Source organism: Lepus europaeus, chromosome 23 (assembly GCF_033115175.1).
Source record: "Lepus europaeus isolate LE1 chromosome 23, mLepTim1.pri, whole genome shotgun sequence".
Classification (NCBI taxonomy): Eukaryota; Metazoa; Chordata; class Mammalia; order Lagomorpha; family Leporidae; genus Lepus; species Lepus europaeus.
This window is the reverse complement of record NC_084849.1, coordinates 23,802,602-23,819,991: the sequence shown is the minus strand read 5'-3', so window position 1 is coordinate 23,819,991 and position 17,390 is coordinate 23,802,602. Positions and strand designations below refer to the sequence as shown.

The 17,390-nt window shown below is 47.5% G+C and overlaps 1 protein-coding gene across 1 annotated transcript in view; it reads left to right on the top strand.

The window, feature by feature from the left end:
* LOC133751885 (developmentally-regulated GTP-binding protein 1-like) overlaps positions 1 to 10,225 on the top strand; it is a 39,582-nt gene extending 29,357 nt beyond the window's left edge. Inside the window, 1 exon segment of the mRNA XM_062182077.1 lies at positions 7,051 to 10,225. Within this exon segment, the coding sequence (XP_062038061.1) occupies position 7,051 (1 nt within the window). The 3' untranslated portion in view covers positions 7,052 to 10,225.
* Positions 10,226 to 17,390: the final 7,165 nt, after the last annotated feature.

Below are 17,390 nucleotides of genomic sequence, written 5' to 3'. Positions count from 1 at the left end.
CAGAATATAATGTTAATTAGTTACCCAGTGTATATTAGATTTTTAAAACCTTATCACATAATAACTGTAAATTTGATTTTTTTAGATGTGTTTGAAAGGCAGGAAGCAGGCCCTGAATATCTCATGCATTGTTTCCCTCCTCAAATGTCCTCAGTGGAAGGGCTGGGCCGGGAGGAAGCCAGGAGCCAGGACCTTGTTGTTCCAGGTCTCCCACTTTGGCACAGGAGCCCACGTTGTTGGGTCATCTTCTGGTGCTTTCCCAGGCACATTAGCAGGGAGGTGAACGGGAAGTGGAGCAGCTGGGACTCGATCTGGTGCCCATGAGGGATGCTGGCAGTCCAGGTGGAGGCTCAAGCTTTTACACCCCAGCTCCAGCCCCATAACCATATATTTATGTCGTTTGACTAACACCTCTTCATTTTCATACTCCCAGTTCATCACAAACACCATCCTGCTCTCTGACTGTGTAAGTCTGACTTTTGTATATTCCACATGTAAGTGTGATCAGGTAGTATTTCTTATTTCTGTGTCTTGTTTCACTCAGTGTATTGTCCTATAGTTGCATACTTTTGGGTCCATCTTGTGACGAGTAGTAGCGTTTCCTTTCTTTTTAGGGTTTGGTGAGGATTCCACTGTGTGTGTATCCCACTTTTCCTTATGTGTCCATCAACAAACATTTGGGTTATTTCCATATTGTGCAATTGTGAAGGATGCTGAAGTGAATGTGGGGGTGCAGACTGTTATTTGAGATGGTGATTTTCTTTTGGATTCATGGCCAATAATGCTTTTTAAATTTTATTTGAGGAACTTCCATATTGCTTTTCATAATGGATGTTACAATTTACATTCCCTCCAATACTGTGTGTTTCATTTTCTCTACATTTTACCCAATACTTGTTATGTTTTAACTTTTTAATAGTAGCCATTCAACAGATAAGGGGTAATAACGGTTGTCTTGATTTGCATTTTGCTGATGATAGCAATGTTCAGAATTTTTTTTTTTTTTTTTTTTTTTTTTTTTTTTTTTTGACAGGCAGAGTGGACATCGAGAGAGAGAGACAGAGAGAAAGGTCTTCCTTTGCCGTTGGTTCACCCTCCTATGGCCGCCACAGCTGGCGCACTGCGGCCAGCACACTGCGCTGATCCGGAGGCAGGAGCCAGGTACTTCTCCTGGTCCCCCACGGGGTGCAGGGCCCAAGCACTTGGGCCACCCTCCGCTGTACTCCCGGGCCATAGCAGAGAGCTGGCCTGGAAGAGGGGCAACCGGGATAGAATCCGGCACCCTGACCGGGACTAGAACCTGGTGTGCCAGCGCTGCAGGCGGAGGATTAGCCTGTTGAGCCCCGGCGCTGGCCCTAGAACTTTTTCACATACCCACTGGGTACATTGTCTTTGTTGGAAAACATTGATTCAGTCCTTTGTCCATTTTTAATTGTATTCTTTGCTTCTTATTCGTATGCATTCCTTGTATTACTCCCTTGATCACACAGATTGTTAGTATTTTCTCCTATTCATTGGTTTGCCTTTTCATTTCATTGATATTTGCTTTCCTGAGTAAAAACTTGTTAGTTTGTTGTAATTTCATTTCCTTATATTTGCTTTTGCTCTCTGTGTTTTAGTTGTTACACATAAGCAACCACTGTTGAGGCTAATGTCAAGGAATTTTCTATTTTATAAGTTGTAAGTATTCAGATCTTCTTTGTGGACTTTCAGTTCATTTTGAGTGGACTTTGATATGTGGTATAACAATGATCAGTTTTGATTTTAGACGTGTGGATATCCAGGTTGCTTCTGCCTCAGACGAGGGCCCTTATATCCAGTGACTGCATGTGTGGCAACCCTAGTAGGCCAGGGTTCCCAGTGTCTTCAGTTGGATCCATTCAACCAGATGCTGTGGCTGGAGCTGAGCAGGAGTTTGGCAGAAGCTGGCAGAAGCCAGGTTGACCCTTACCTGCCGGCTCATGGTCTGAGTCCCGTGCCTCGGTCCTAGCTTTAGGGCTCTGATGTTCTGTTCTATCTGTGGTACTAGGTCCCCAGGTGACACTGGGCCTCATGGCACTCTGGGATTGTTAAACGTACACTCAAGAGACCCAAGGTACCCATATCTCAGGCAGAAACAAACTGCATATCCACATACCTGTCTGAAGCTGTGTTATGATATACTGCATATGCGGTGGAGACGTGGGCTGGTTGAAGTTAGGGAGCATGTGTGAGGCACATAGGGAGGCATGCATGGTGATGGGGGTGTAGGAGACCATGCAGTGATGGGGTCCAGACAGGGGACTGTGGCCTCCTGCTCTGAAAGCCAGGGCTATATGAGGTTATGTCAGAAAGTTTTTTGAAGGATAGTCATTTGGTACAGTGGGAAAGACAATGCTCAGGATACCAGTGGCAGCAGTGATGGCTTAAGTAGTTGGATTCTTGCTACCACATTGGAGACCATCTCCCAGCTCAGCCTAGTCAGATCAGCCCTGAGTACTGTGGGCATTTGGGTAATGAACTACTAGATGGGTGGGTCTCTCCCTCCCCCTCTCCCTACCCCTCCCCCCCCCCCTCCCCCTCCCCTTCTCCCTCTTATTGTTTCTCTGTGTTTTGCTTTTGAAACCAATTGCAATACTAAAACTAGGTGGGAAAGTTGGTTTACGGATGATTACGTATCTCAGTAGCATTAGATCATTGAGTGATTTCCTAGGATAATGCAGGCGGATGTATGTAGCTCACAGTAATCTATCTTTTACTAGAAAACGAAATAAAGGCGCTCAGGGCTCCAACCATAAAATCATGTCAAAAGGTAAATGTAGATTTGATCAGTACAAATATTACATGAGTATTGAAATGTCACACTAGCCCATAAATATGTAGAATTTTTGTTGATAAAATTTGAGTAAAAATACCAACATATTACTTGGTGTATAAAGTTAAGGGTTTTAAATGATTAATGTCACAACGAGTGTGATGGTATTTGAAAATGATTCATTAATAAAAGCACAAACATAACCTGGGAATAACTGAACTGTTCCTTCTTGTCATGCTCAAACGGCTACTATGCTGTATTTTATGTTGGTGATGGATATTTATTTTAGATTGTTTCCTTTAATTAAGAAAAATGGTGGTATGTTTTCATGTGTATGTGGAATTGAATAGCATCAGAGCACTACAATGAAAACTAGATAAGCTTTTTTTCATATTTGATATGTTATTGGTTGTTGAGATTCACTACAGAGACATTTCAATTTGTACACAATTCTTAACAAACCAAAAATTTAAAAAGTGAGGGGTTGTCTATTTTGATATAGTGTATATTTAAATTTACCTCCTGAGAGCTTAATATTCCACTGAATAAAGAGCTCAGCTAGTAAGGAAGAATATAAGCAAGGGCAATAAAAAATAAGCAGACAAAAAAGTCCTCTCTTTGTGATCAGTTATGAACTTAAACTGATCAATTTAACTAGTAAGATGGCATGAAGTGTCAGAGGGATCATATAAATAAGACCAAGTGTCTGCTAATAATAGTAGATAGGATTAAAAAGGAGAGAATGATCCAACATGGGAAGCAGGCCACTCAGCAGACTCGTAGAACGACAAATGCCCTAAACAGCACTCTGACCTCAGAATCAGCCCTTAAGGCATTCAGATCTGGCTAAAAAGCCCATGAGAGCATTTCTGGCATGGAAAGCCAAGACACTGTGGCAAAAAATCACCTAAATGAAAGATCTCTGTGAGTGAGATCCCAGGGGAAAGAAAGGGCCATCAAAGAAGGAGGTACCTTTCTCTGAAGGGAGGAGAGAACTTCCACTTTGCTTTTGGCCTGGTCTAAATAAGGTCAGAGTTTGTGAACTTAAGAGGCTTTCAGGCCGGCACCATGGCTCAATAGGCTGATCCTCCACCTGCAGCACTAACACACCGGGTTCTAGTCCTGGTCGGGGTGCTGGATTCTCTCCTGGTTGCCCCTCTTCCAGTCCAGCCCGGGAGTGCAGTGGAGGATGGCCCAAGTGCTTGGGCCCTGCACCCGCATGGGAGACCAGGAGAAGCACCTGGCTCCTGGCTTTGGATCAGCGCGGTGCGCCAGTCACAGCGCGCCGTCTGCAGTGGCCATTGGAGGGTGAACCAATGGTGAAAAGAAGACCTTTTTCTCTGTCTCTCTCACTGTCCACTCTGCCTGTCAAAAAAATAAAACATAAAAAAAAGAGGCTTCCATAGCCTTGGCAGCTCATGATAGGAGCCTCGGGTGTTTACTGACGTCATAAATAAGAGTGTCAATTGTTAAATCAACAACAGGAGTCACTGTGCACTTGCTCCCCATGTAGGACCTCTGGCCTTAATGTGTTATACTACAAGAATTAACCGTAAAACTAGTCTTTAAACAGTACTTTATATTTTGTGGGTCTCTGTGGGTGAAAACTGTTGAAATCTTACTTAGTTTAGAGTTGAACTTTTATATAAAAAGATAATTACAAATGAATCTTAATGAAGAATGGGATGGGAGAGGGAGTAGGAGGTGAGATGGTTTGTGGGTGGGAGGGCCAGTATGGGGGGAGGAACCGCTATAATCCAAAAGCTGTACTTATGAAATTTATATTTATTAAAAAAACCTTTCTATAAAAATGTCTACTACACTCATATACAACTAACTGAGCACCAAAGGGGAAACCTGTTGAAGTGAAATGGACACTATGAGAAACAGTGACTTGATCAGCCCTTGTCCTGACTGTTGTTGTACAATTTAATACTTTAACACTTTTAATATTTTTTTTGTTCTAGTACTATTGGTTGAACTCTGTAATTAACACACAATTATTCTTAGGTGTTTAAATTTAACTGAAAAGTGATCCCTGTTAAATATAAGAGTGGGGATAAGAGAGGGAGATGTACAATTTGGGACATGCTCAATCGGACTTGCCCAAATGGTGGAGTTAGAAATGTGCCAGGCGATTCCAATACAATCCCATCAAGGTGGCATGTACCAATGCTATCTCACTAGTCCAAGTGATCAATTTCAGTTCACAATTGATCACACTGATAGGTCTAAGAGTCAAAGGGATCACACAAACAAGACTAGTGTCTGCTAATACTAACTGATAGAATCAAAAAGGGAGAGAATGATCCAACATGGGAAGCGGGATACACAGCAGACTCATAGAATGGCAGATGTCCTAAATAGCACTCTGGCATCAGAATCAGCCCTTAAGGCATTCGGATATGGTGAAGAGCTCATGAGAGTATTTTAGGCATGGAAAGGCAAGACACTCTGGGGAAAAAAAAAAAAAAGAAGACCTAAATGAAAGATCTCTGTGAGTGAGATCCCAGTGGAAAGAACGGGGCCATCAAAGAAGGAGGTACCTTTCTCTGAAGGGAGGAGAGAGCTTCCACTTTGACTATGACCTTGTCTAAATAAGATCGAACTTGGCGAACTCAAAAGGCATCCATAGCCTTGGCAACTCATGACTAGAGCCTAGGGAGATTCCTGATGCCATAAATAAGAGTGTCAAATTGTTAAGTCAACAACAGGAGTCACTGTGTACTTACTCTTCATGTGGGATCTGTCCTTAATGTGTTTTCCAATGTGAAGTAATGCTATAACTAGTACTGAAACAGTATTTTACACTTTGTGTTTCTGTGTGGGTGCAAACTGATGAAATCTTTACTTAATATGTACTAAATCGATCTTCTGTATATAAAGATAATTGAAAATGAATCTTGATGTGAATGGAATGGGAAAGGGAGCGGGAGAGGGGAGGGGTGCGAGTGGGAGGGAAGTTATAGGGGGGGGAAAGCCGTTGTAATCCATAAACTGTACTTTGGAAATTTATATTTACTAAATAAAAGTTAAAAAAAATTTTAAGTAATCACAAATTATTACAATTATAGTAGCATATAATTCTTAAGTTTGTTTGACAAAGATATAAAAGAAAGGTTTGACAAAACTATATTTGCGGCAATACTGACACACACATCATTAGTTTCTTTTCTGTTTTTCTTTTGTTGTTGGCTAATGTTTAAAAAGAAAATTTTAGCTCCCGTACGTAAAGGAGAATATCTAATATTTGTCTTGTTGTGTCAGGATAATGTCACTGAGCATGGCGTCCTGCACTTGCAGCCATTTGATACAATAAGAGGGGAAATCTTCAATTCTACATAGATGGAGCCAATTTTGCCAGCACCACTTACTGAAGAGATTATACTTTTTCCAATGTATAGTCTGGGCACGTTCCTGAAAAATCAATTGGCACTACCTGTTTGGATTAATTAATTAATTAATTTTTCACTGTCATGCTGCTTTGATTGCTATAGCTTTGTAGTAAGCTTTGAAGTCAGGTATTCTGATGCCTCCAGGTTGCTTTTTTTCAATTTCTGTTCAGGATCACTTTGGCTATTCCTGGTCTTTTGTGATTTCTTACAGATTTTAGGATTATTTTCTCATTCTGTGAAAAATGCCATTTGTGTTGGATAGGAATTTCATTTAATTTGTAGATTGCCTTAGGTAATATAGGTATTTTAATTCTATTAATACTTCAAATCCATGAGCAAGTTATATTTTTCCATTTTGTGTGTCCTGGATGATTTATTTCTTCAAAGTCATAGAATTTTTATTGTAGATATCGTTCACCTGGTTGGTTACAACCTAAATAATTTATTTTTGTCCCTATTGTGTATGGGAATAATTTTTAGATTTCATTTTTGGCAAATTGGATATTAGCATATAAAAAAGCTAGTTTTTGTATGTTGATTTTGTAACCTGTAACTTTATTGAACTGGTTTTTCATCTTGAACCCTGTTTTGGTGGAGTGTTTAGATTTTTCCATGCACAACATCATGTATGCTACAATGTTGGTTAATTCAGTTATTGTTAACAGTTGGGTTGAGGAATATTTCATGTTATAAATATAAGAGCATGTCAGAAAGGCTCCAGGTTTACCTGTGGAAAATGTCTCTGTTGTGTGTTAGAATATGGGAATTGGAATAGTCCCTGGTGGACTTGTGGACTGATGGTCTAGTGGAGTGCGTGGGCTCGCCCATTGGTTTATCACTGCTTTCCGTGTCCCTCCACAGACCCCCAGTGAGACGGTGAGGCTTCTCAAGGGAAGGCCTGTCCTCGAGGTTGTGTGCCGAGTGCTGCTGGCCACAGCATGGAAGTCACGTGGTCTCATGGGAGCAGGTCAGACATGTGTACCTCCACCTGGGTGAGGCAGGGTCTTGTGTGTTGTGTGATGGTGAGTCTGGATGCACCAGATGCTGCTGGCTGCCCCTCACCTGCTGCCACGCACCACCAGGACATGGTTAAGAAAGCAGCTGGCCCTCTGTGACTGTCTCAGAGGGTGAAGTGCCGTAGCTCAGACACCGGGGAGTCCACACAGAGGTACACACCTTGCTGTGGAAGGAGACGCAGAGCCTGCTCACAGCCTGCACAGGGACCCTGGAGAAGGGCAAGCTTGGCTGTGTTCTAACAGGAAGGAGTCTACACATCACCAGGCAACAGACTGGGCAGCCGGCAGCTCTCACTGAACTGCTTCAAGACCCTGTGCAGCTTGTTGGAGAGCACACACAGATGGCGTCACGGTAGCACACGGAGTGACCATGATCTGTCCCTTTGTCTGCTGCGGTGGGTGTGCAGCAGGGGCCTCTGTGTAGCAACAGACTGTGTACAATGCAGAATCAGAGAGCGCTACGGAGGCTGGGAAGCGCTCCTAGCGAGTGTGTGCAGCCACCGCCCTTGAGTGGCAAAGCTGCCCGCCCCAGGACAGCCCCAAATAAGCCACCTTGGACCCAGTGATTTCTGTATTCACTCACTTCAGCATTATTCATTATGTTTCATGGAAAGACAAGAAAACAGATCTCCCATTGACTGGATCACTCCCTTTGAATTTGCCTCACTTGACGTTATCGGACTGCCTCTGGTCATGTTGCCATTCTTTGTGTGGCAAGCACTTTATTGTGTCTGTCTTGTGGAGACTTGGTACCATTTGCTTTTTAATTTGAAGGCACCTTTATGAGACTTCCAGTGGGCTGCCTCTGTGGTCCTCCAGGGCTCATGGTCTACGTTAATAGGATCTGGCTGGCCTTCAGATGTCATCTAGCATCTACCTGTGACACTATATTGAGGACATCATTTCAACTGATAATCAAGAGGAGGAGGAAAGTAGGAAAAATGGGCCTGGAACATCAGCAACTGACTTCCTGACCCAGTGGCTGGGGGCCTTAGTCCCAGAGATGAGCGCTTGCAACCTCAGATTTTTGGTCTATATTTTGAAAAAGGAGTTCAGAAAAATTCATCACACATCCACATGTATCTCCTTTTCCTCGATGATTCGGTTTCAACCCAGGAAGCCCAGCATAGTTTACTTCCTAATGACACCAACTTCCTCACCTCTACTGGATCCTAAGACCCACCTGTCTCACCAGTCACCCACAAGGATGCGCCTTGGTCCGGTGTACTTCCGAAGAAAAAGCTAAGGACTGCTCAGTGGATAGCTTTTGGTTCTGAGGGTTGCATGGGTAAAGGACTTCAAATTAGCTTGGAGCTTTTAGTGACACAGAGAGTTTGGACTACCTCACTCAGAACCGTGAGCCGGGCCCTCCAGCCACTGAGAATCTCTTGTGAAGTGGAAGTGCTATTTTCAGAGATCAAGCAAATTCATTCCTGAGGGGTCTGTGTGCTTGATGAGGATGTCAGCCTCTGACACGTCGTCTATTTGGAGAGCCACCATTCGTCATCTCACATCAGACGCCAGATACAGGGGTCGTGTCATGTGTCTCAAGGCGCAGAACTTGTGAGCACCTACTGATTCCTGAGCAGTGCACCCTCATCCAAGTCCATCTTGAACTTCATATGTCCACCAATTCTTGGGACATCACCAATTGCTAGTGGCCTTTGTGTGCGCCGGCTGCAGCAGCCATTGGTGGGTGAACCAATGGAAAAAGGAAGACCTTTCTCTCTGTCTCTCTCACTGTCCACTCTGCCTGTCCAAAAAAAAAAAAAAAGTCTCCTTACGTTTTATTCCAACAGTTTCGTATTTTCAGGTCTCAGGTTTAGGTTTGGTCCATCTGAGTTGATTTTTATATGTGGTGAAAGGTAAACATTTAATTCTGTATATTTATATCTAGTATTGTCAGCACCACGTATTGAAAATACTGTGGGATTTCCATCAAAAATCAGCTAGCTGTTATCTATGAATATTTGTTTTTATGTATTTTTTGTGTTTTCATTGATGTTTATACCCACTTCATGCCAGTGTCATCCTATTTTAATTACTATTCCTTGGTGAAATCAGGTATTGTTATGCCCCCAGCTTTATATTTTTTGTGTGTAGGGTCACTTTGGCTGCTCTTGGTCTTCTGTGGTTCCATATGAATGTTTGAATTTTTTTTTCTGACTGTATAAAGAATGTCATTGGTATTTTGATAGGAGTTGCATTGAATCTGTAGATTTCCTAGAGAAGATGAACATTTTAATGTTAATTCTTCTAATTCATGAGCAGAGGATATCTCTACATTTTCATATGTCTGATGATTTATTTCATCAGTGCTTTATAATTTTATTGTGATCTTTCACTTATTTGGTTAAATTAATTACTAAATATTTAACTTTGTAGCTATTGTAAATTTAGGTTTCTTTTTTCCTGTCTCATACTTTTTATTTTATTTAAGATACACAAATTTCATGTATTTCATATATACAGATACAGGAAGATGGTGACACATTCCACTCTACCCTCCACCCCTCCCGTATTCCCATCCTTCTTCCTCTTCCCTCTCCTATTCCCATTCTTACTTTTTACAAAGATCTTAAACTTACCTTTAGAGAGGATCATTATTGGTGTGGAAGAATGCAACTTTTTTTGTACATTGATTTTGTATCCTGTGACTTACTGGTTTATCACTCCCAACATATTTTACTGCAGTGTTTTAAGTTTTTCCATCTAAAATCATGTCTTCTCGAAAAACAGATATTTTGTCTTTCTCCTTCCCAATTTTCATCCTTTATTTCTTTTCTTTACCTGAGTACTCTTGTGAGTACTTGAGGTATTACATGGACTAAGAATGGTTTATGTGGAGTTCTTCTCTTGTTCCAAAACTCAGGGGAATTGTTTTCTGCTTTTTCCCATTAGGTATGACATTGGCTATTGTTTTATCATATAGATTTGATAATTTTGAGCTATGTTTTTTTTTTATCATGAAGGGATGTTGAATCTTGTGACAGAAGCATTCTCTGCATCTATTGAGCTGTTCATTTGTTTCTTTTTTTGGACAGGCAAAGTGGACAGAGAGAGCGACAGAGAGAAAGGTCTTCCTCTTGCCGTTGGTTCAGCCTCCAACGGCCGGCGTGGCCGGCGCGCCGCACTGATCCGAAGGCAGGAGCCAGGTGCTTCTCCCGGTCTCCCATGGGGTGCAGGGCCCAAGGACTTGGGCCATCCTCCACTGCACTTCCCTGGCCACAGCAGAGAGCTGGCCTGGAAGAGGGGCAACCAGGACAGAATCCGGCGCCCCGGCCGGGACTAGAACCCGGTGTGCCGGCGCCGCAAGGTGGAGGATTAGCCTATTGAGCCGCGTCTGCTGATGTGATTTCATTGATTTTTCATAGATGTTGAACCACACTTGCATTTCTGTGATAAAACCCACTTTATCATGTTACATGTTGTGTATATATATATATATACACACACATGTCATAAATATGTATATATATGACATCTTGTTAATGTAGCGTTGCATTCATCATGTTTCCAAAGCCTCACAGCCTAGAAATTATTTTAAATAAAAAAGCTTGAACTCACTACCAGTGCTTTTTCATTCACAGAAAGTCCAAAACGTTTTCCCAAGGTCACAGAACGACAGAATATACTCAAGAAAATATTCAAAACCTAATTCCAGGGAATAGCACTGTGGTGTAGTGTAGTAGGCTAAGACTCCACCTGTACCACTGGCATTCCATATGGGCACTAGTTCATGTCCCAGATACTCCTCTTCAGATCCAGTTCTCTGCTATGGCCTGGGAAAGCAGTAGAAGATGGCCCAAGTGCTTGGGCCCCTGCACTCATGTGGGAGACCCAGAAGTAGTTCCTGGCTCCTGGAATCAGTTTGGCCCAGCTTTGGCTGTTGTGGCCATTTGGGAAGTGAAGCAGTGGAGATAAAACCTTTCTCTCTGTCTTTCCCACTCTTTGTCTGTAACTCTGTCTCTCAAGTAAATAAATAAATGTTTAAAACAACTGCTTCTGGCCGGCGCTGAGGCTCACTAGGCTAATCCTCCACCTGCGATGCCAGCACCCCGGGTTCCAGTCCCAGTCGGGGCGCCGGATTCTGTCCCGGTTGCCCCTCTTCCAGGCCAGCTCTCTGCTGTGGCCCGGGAAGGCAGTGGAGGATGGCCCAGGTCCTTGGGCCCTGCACTCGCATGGGAGACCAGGAGAAGCACCTGGCTCCTGGCTTCGGATCGGTGCAGTGCACCGGCCACAGCTCACTGGCTGTGGCAGCCATTTGGGGGGTGAACCAACGGCAAAGGAAGACCTTTCTCTCTGTCTCTTTCACTGTCCACTCTGCCTGTCAAAAAAATAAATAAATAAAAATAAAAAACATGTAGAAATCTCATAGAATTTCAATATTTCTGGTACGGAATAAACACTAGAACATCCCAGGTATTAGGGGAGAAACATGCTCTGTAATTCTAGTTGAAGCAAACAATTATTTTTGAAATCTAGATACTAGAATTCTATCAAACTTTTGCAAATTCTTATTGCAGTAATTTTCAAAATCATGATACTGTACTTCAATTTTATAAACTGCAGTTTGTTTTTTCTTTTAACATTTATATAGTCAAATTTTAAGATCAGATTAAGAATATTATCTTAACAATTTGATAAAAGAATGAATTGAATTTTCCTTCCGTATTTATTATTGACATATAAAATGAATTGGTCATTTTGCCCAATAATACTTGATTGGTACGCCTTCAACAAGCATGGGACTCAAAGTTCTGAGAAATTTTTTTTTTTTTTTTTTTTAAACAGGCAGATTGGATAGTGAGAGAGAGAGAGAGACAGAGAGAAAGGTCTTCCTTTTTGCTGTTGGTTCACCCTCCAATGGCCGCTGCGGCCGGCTCATCTCGCTGATCCGAAGCCAGGAGCCAGGTGCTTCTCCTGGTCTCCCATGTGGGTGCAGGGCCCAAGGACTTTGGCCATCCTCCACTGCCTTCTTGGGCCATAGCAGAGAGCTGGCCTGGAAGAGGGGCAACCGGGATAGAATCCAGCGCCCCGACCGGGACTAGAACCCGGTGTGCTGGCGCCACAAGGCGGAAGATTAGCCTGTTAAGCCACGGCGCCAGCCGAGAAAATTTTTAAATATTCAAATTCCAGATGCAGTTTGAAGAAGCAGCTCAGTTCATTACATTAATAACATTTGTGTTAATACTAAATGTAGCGTTTTATGGTCAGTTCCTGGGAAATAAGAGTCTTGCTAGATATTTTGGAGAATCTCGTCTTTAACTTTATTCCTGAATTTAGCTCTGATATGACTATACGTCTGACCTGGTCACTTTAAAATAAGCGCTGGTGTTTAGCGTGCTCTAAGTGATTATTATTTAATGTGTAAAACAAACAGCAGGCTGTTTCACAACTGCACTGAAATACCAGATTCCCAGGACTGTCTAATGCTTGCAGGGCTGAGCAGGACTAAACAGCACGTTATTTCAGATTCGCTTTCCACCTTGAACTTGCAGGACTGCAGTTCGCAGACGGTTGATCTAGAGGAGCAGCCCAGGCTGGAGCCCTCCACGTCCTGGCCTGGACCCTGCTGTACACACTCCAGCATCTTCTGCTGACGCTGCCCTGCACCTGCGTGCAGGCCTTGTGCAGGGACCGGTTCCTAGTCCAGTCTTTCTGAGGGCAGACTCTGCAGGGTGTGGCCTCCTACACCGGACAAGGCACGGGCGGAGCGGGAATAAGACCTAGTGGATGTCCACACCCCTGTCCCTCATGGGGCAGGACAGGCCATGAGCCCGGGGCTCCCTCAGTAGTTTGAAACTAAGGAATAATTGGGTATTTAAAACCTGCCTTCCAAGTTTCTATCCAGGTGGGGAGCTAGAACAAAGTTCATTTGAAAGTTCCTTAGCTTGGTTGGTAACTTTGCTATGTTTCTCATATGAACACAGACATTTGGATGGGAGAAATCTTCATTGTAAGATTTGACAGGCAGAGTGGACAGTGAAAGAGAGAGACAGAAAGGTCTTCCTTTTGCCGTTGGTTCACCCTCCAATGGCCGGCGTGCTGTGCTGATCCGAAGGCAGGAGCCAGGTGCTTCTCCTGGTCTCCCATGGGGTGCAGGGCCCAAGCACTTGGGCCATCCTCCACTGCACTCCCGGGCCACAGCAGAGAGCTGGCCTGGAAGAGGGGCAACCAGGACAGAATCCGGTGCCCTGGCCGGGACTAGAATCCGGTGTGCTGGCGCCGCAGGCAGAGGATTAGCCTAGTGAGCCGTAGTGCCGGCCTCTATGTGTTTTTTTAAAGTACTCTATTCACAAAACAATTAATAGGTGTGTGTGTGCAGCTAGAAGAGAGGGAGGAGGAGGAGGGGTCATGATTACATTATACTTTTGTTGTATGGGTTCCAGGAAGTGTTGTTTAAAAGATTTATTTATTTCTGAAAGGCAGAGTGACACAGAAGGAGAGAGAAGAGAAGGCGCTTCCATCTTCTGTTTCACTTCGCAAATGGTCCCAATGGCTGGTGGGGCCAGGCTGAAGCCAGCAGCCTGGAATCCCACCCAGGTATCCCGCCCGAGGGTCCCAGGTACTTGGGGCCGTCACCTGCTGCTTCCCCATGTTCATCAGTAGGGAGCTGGGTTAGAAGCTTGGAAACCAGGACGCTCCCCTGGGTTTAACCTGCTGCACCACAGTGCTGGTGCAGAGTATTCGATGAGGTGTATTTCAAGAGAGATGGGAGGGGAGCAGGGCTGTGCTCTGGAGGGCAAGGAGGGGAGCGGTGCCAGGCTCTGGAGGACTAGGAAGGGGGCGGGGCCTGGCCCTGGATGGTGGCTAGTGGTGCAGGGCCCGGCCCTGGAAGGGCAGGAGGGAAGTGAAAGGGCTCTGGAGGGTGAGGAGGGGAGCAGGCCCTGGCATGGAGGGCAGCTAGTGGAGTGGGGCCTGGCCCTGGAGGGCAGCTAGTGGAGCGGGGCCTGGCCCTGGAAGGGAGCGAGGCCCGTGCCTCAGGAGCTGGGGGGCCCGGCCTTGGAGGGCTGTGAGGGGAGCTGGGCTCGGGCCCCGGAGGGTGGCAAGGGCTACACCCTGAGGGAGTGGGGCCGGCTCTGGAGGGCAAGGAGGGGATCAGGGCCAGGCCCTGGTGGGCGAGGAGGGGAGTTGGGCCAGCCCTGGAGGGTGTTGAGGGCTGTACCACAGGGGAGCAGGGCCAGGCCCTGGAGGATGGCGTGGCACCAGCTGAGGGGAGCGGGGCCCAGGAGGGGAGCAGAGCCTGGTCCTAGAGGGCTAGGAAGAGAGCTGGGCACAGCCCTGAAGGCGAGGAGGGGACCACGGCCCATGGCTGAGGAGAGCCGTGCCTGTCCCTGGAGGGTGGGGAGCAGGGCCTGGACCTGGAGGGCAAGGAAGAGAGTGGGCCCGGCCCTGGAGTAGGAGGAAGGTGAGGTGCTGGGCCTAGAGGGTGAGGTGCAGGGTTCTGGAGGGTGACCAGGGCCGCGCCAGAGAAGAGCAGGGCCTGGCACTGGAGGGCGATTAGGGGAGCAGGGGACCAGCCCTGGAGGGTGAAGAGGGCCACTCTGGAGGGCGAGGAGGGGCGCAGGACCAGGCCCTGGAGTGCAAGACAGGGGCAGCACCAGGCTCTGGAGGGTAAGGAGGGGAGTGGGGCCTGGCCCTGGAGGGTGACTAGTGGAGTGTGGAACAGCCCTGGAGGCCTGGAGTGGAGTGGGGCCTGGCCCTGGAGGGTGACTAGTGGAGTGTGGAACAGCCCTGGAGGCCTGGAGTGGAGTGGGGCCTGGCCCTGGAGGGTGACTAGTGGAGTGTGGAACAGCCCTGGAGGCCTGGAGTGGAGTGGGGCCTGGCCCTGGAGGGCAGCGAGCCCCATGCCTCAGGAGAGGGTGGCCTGGCCCTGGAGGGCGGCGAGGGGAGTGGGGTTCATAACCCTGCAGGGCAAGGAGAGGAGCGGGGGCCAGGCCCTGGAGGGTGGCAAGGCATGTGCCCTAGAGGAGCAGGGCGGCCCTGGAGGGAAAGGAGGGGAGCAGCGCCAGGCCCTGGAAGGCGAGGAGGGGAGTGGGCCCGGCCCTGGGGGGCAGCAAGGCCTGTGCTTCAGGAGAGGGGGGCCCAGCCCTGGAGGACAGCGATGGGACCAGGGCTCAGGTCCTGGTGGGCGAGGAGGGGAGCGGGGCCCAGCTAGGAGGGTGGGCCCTGGAGTGCGAAGAGGGGAGCATGGTCTGGCCCTGGAGGGCAAGGAGGGAAGTGGGGCCCAGGCCCTGTCTGGAGAGGAGGGGAGCGAAATTTGGACCTGGAGGGCGGTGAGGGAAGCTGGGCCTAGGCCCTGGTGGTCAAAGAGGAGAGTAGGGCCAGGCACTGGAGGGCCAGGAGGGGAGCGGAGCCCAGGCCCTGTAGGGCGAGGAGAGGAGCGAGATTTGGACCTGGAAGGCAGTGAGGGGAGCTGGGCCCAGGCCCTGGAAGGTGAGAAGGGGAGCTGGGCCTAGTTCCTGGAGGGCAAGGAGGGGAGCAGGGCCCAGGGCTGGGGGGAGGAGGGGAGTGCGGCCTGGCCCTGGAGCACCGGGAGGGGAGCGGGGCCCAGGCCCTGGAGGGCATAAAGGGGAGAGGGGCCTAGCCCTGGAGGGCGAGGAATGGAGGGGGGCCAGGCCCTGGAGGGTGGCAAGGGATGTGCCCTAGGGGAGCAGAGCCAGGCCATCTGTAACAGTGCTTACTAGGAAGTATGTACACATATGCATATATATAAAATAATACACTTGAGTTCAATCTGATTTTGTCTCAGGTAGGCACTGCTTACCTCACTCTCCTGTGTTCCTGAGCTCAGTTACTTGCTGGAGTCAACAGCATTACCCTACTTTGATTGATAGCAGCTTAGAACACTTCAGCTTCTAAGACCTCTCTGACATGTCACTGCCGTCCAACCCTTCAGTTACACCTGTCTTATCAGTTCCATGTTACTGATAACTCTTTTTGGTATTTAAATCAACAAAGCTTCTTATATGCAAACACATACTCATGTATTAGCTCAGCATTTGTTTGTTTGTCATTTACTAGGTTCAGTTTAATTTTTCTGAATAAATTACTGCCCTTAGTCCCTTACATGGATTTGAGAACCTCCGATCCTTTCTGGAGGAAAACAAAATTCATCTAGATCTCTAATAATAATGAAGTGTTTGTCAACATTTTTTTTTAGCAGATAGACCCCAGGCAGGACATAGAGTTCCCTGCCCCCACTCCGTGCTGCTGCTCCCCCACCCAGCTCCTGCTTCCCAGCTGCCCCGAGGGGTGGGGGTCTCCAGGCCTTGTCCATTGCAGGCCTGGGGCAGCAGGGACTGGGAGCAAACAACCTACTACTGACCCCTACTCAGTAAGCTCACCCCCAAACAGGATCACTGCTGGGAGTCATGTGGGTCAGGGCCCATGAGCCCCAAGACCATCTCTTCTGCAGCCCCTGCCGACTCAGAACACAGTGCCCGTGCCCCTTGCTGTCTGCTAACTTGGGGTTCAGGACAGAATGGGGCTGGGCTGCGGGGGACCTGCATCTTTACAGTGGGCATCACCTCTCTGGTCAGGGTCCCTGAACACGGCTGGCAGCTGAGTCACCAGAGTGTCCCCAGGCTGGTCCCAGCTTCCCCCAAACTCTGGGGTCTGCCAGGACCCTGCCACACACCCCCATACCGCTGTGACAGCTTTATGCAAAACAGCCCTGTCCTCATCCTGTACACCCCATCCCCGTGGCCCCTGTCCATGTCCCTGTGTCCTGTGTCCAGCGTCCAGCTCAGCCTTTCCAGTCACCTCAAACCACAAAGGCTTCCCGAGCCTGAGCTCTGGCCTGGGCCTCAAACCACACGCGGGCTTCTTCACTGCCTGGGGGAGGTGTGGCCTCAGTGACAGGTGGCAGGGGAGGGGGTGGCTCCTAGCCCTGGATGACAAGCAGAGCAGTCGAAGACCAGGCAGTGCCTTCCGGATCTGCTGTCCATGGTGGCAGCAGCCCTGCTGGGGGCTTCCCCCACGGAACCCAGACCTGCTGCTCCTTCCTCTCCTTTCTCCCGCCCCCACGGGATGAAGAGAAGGAGGCCGAGACAGGCGCAAGGCTGAGCCCCAACCGGGTGCTGCGGACACCCTAGCATTCCTTGCTGGGGATGGAGGGAAGGTCCCCTGCACTCCCAGGCCAAGCCCCCTGGCCTGGCCTTGGCTGGCCTGGCTCAGTGC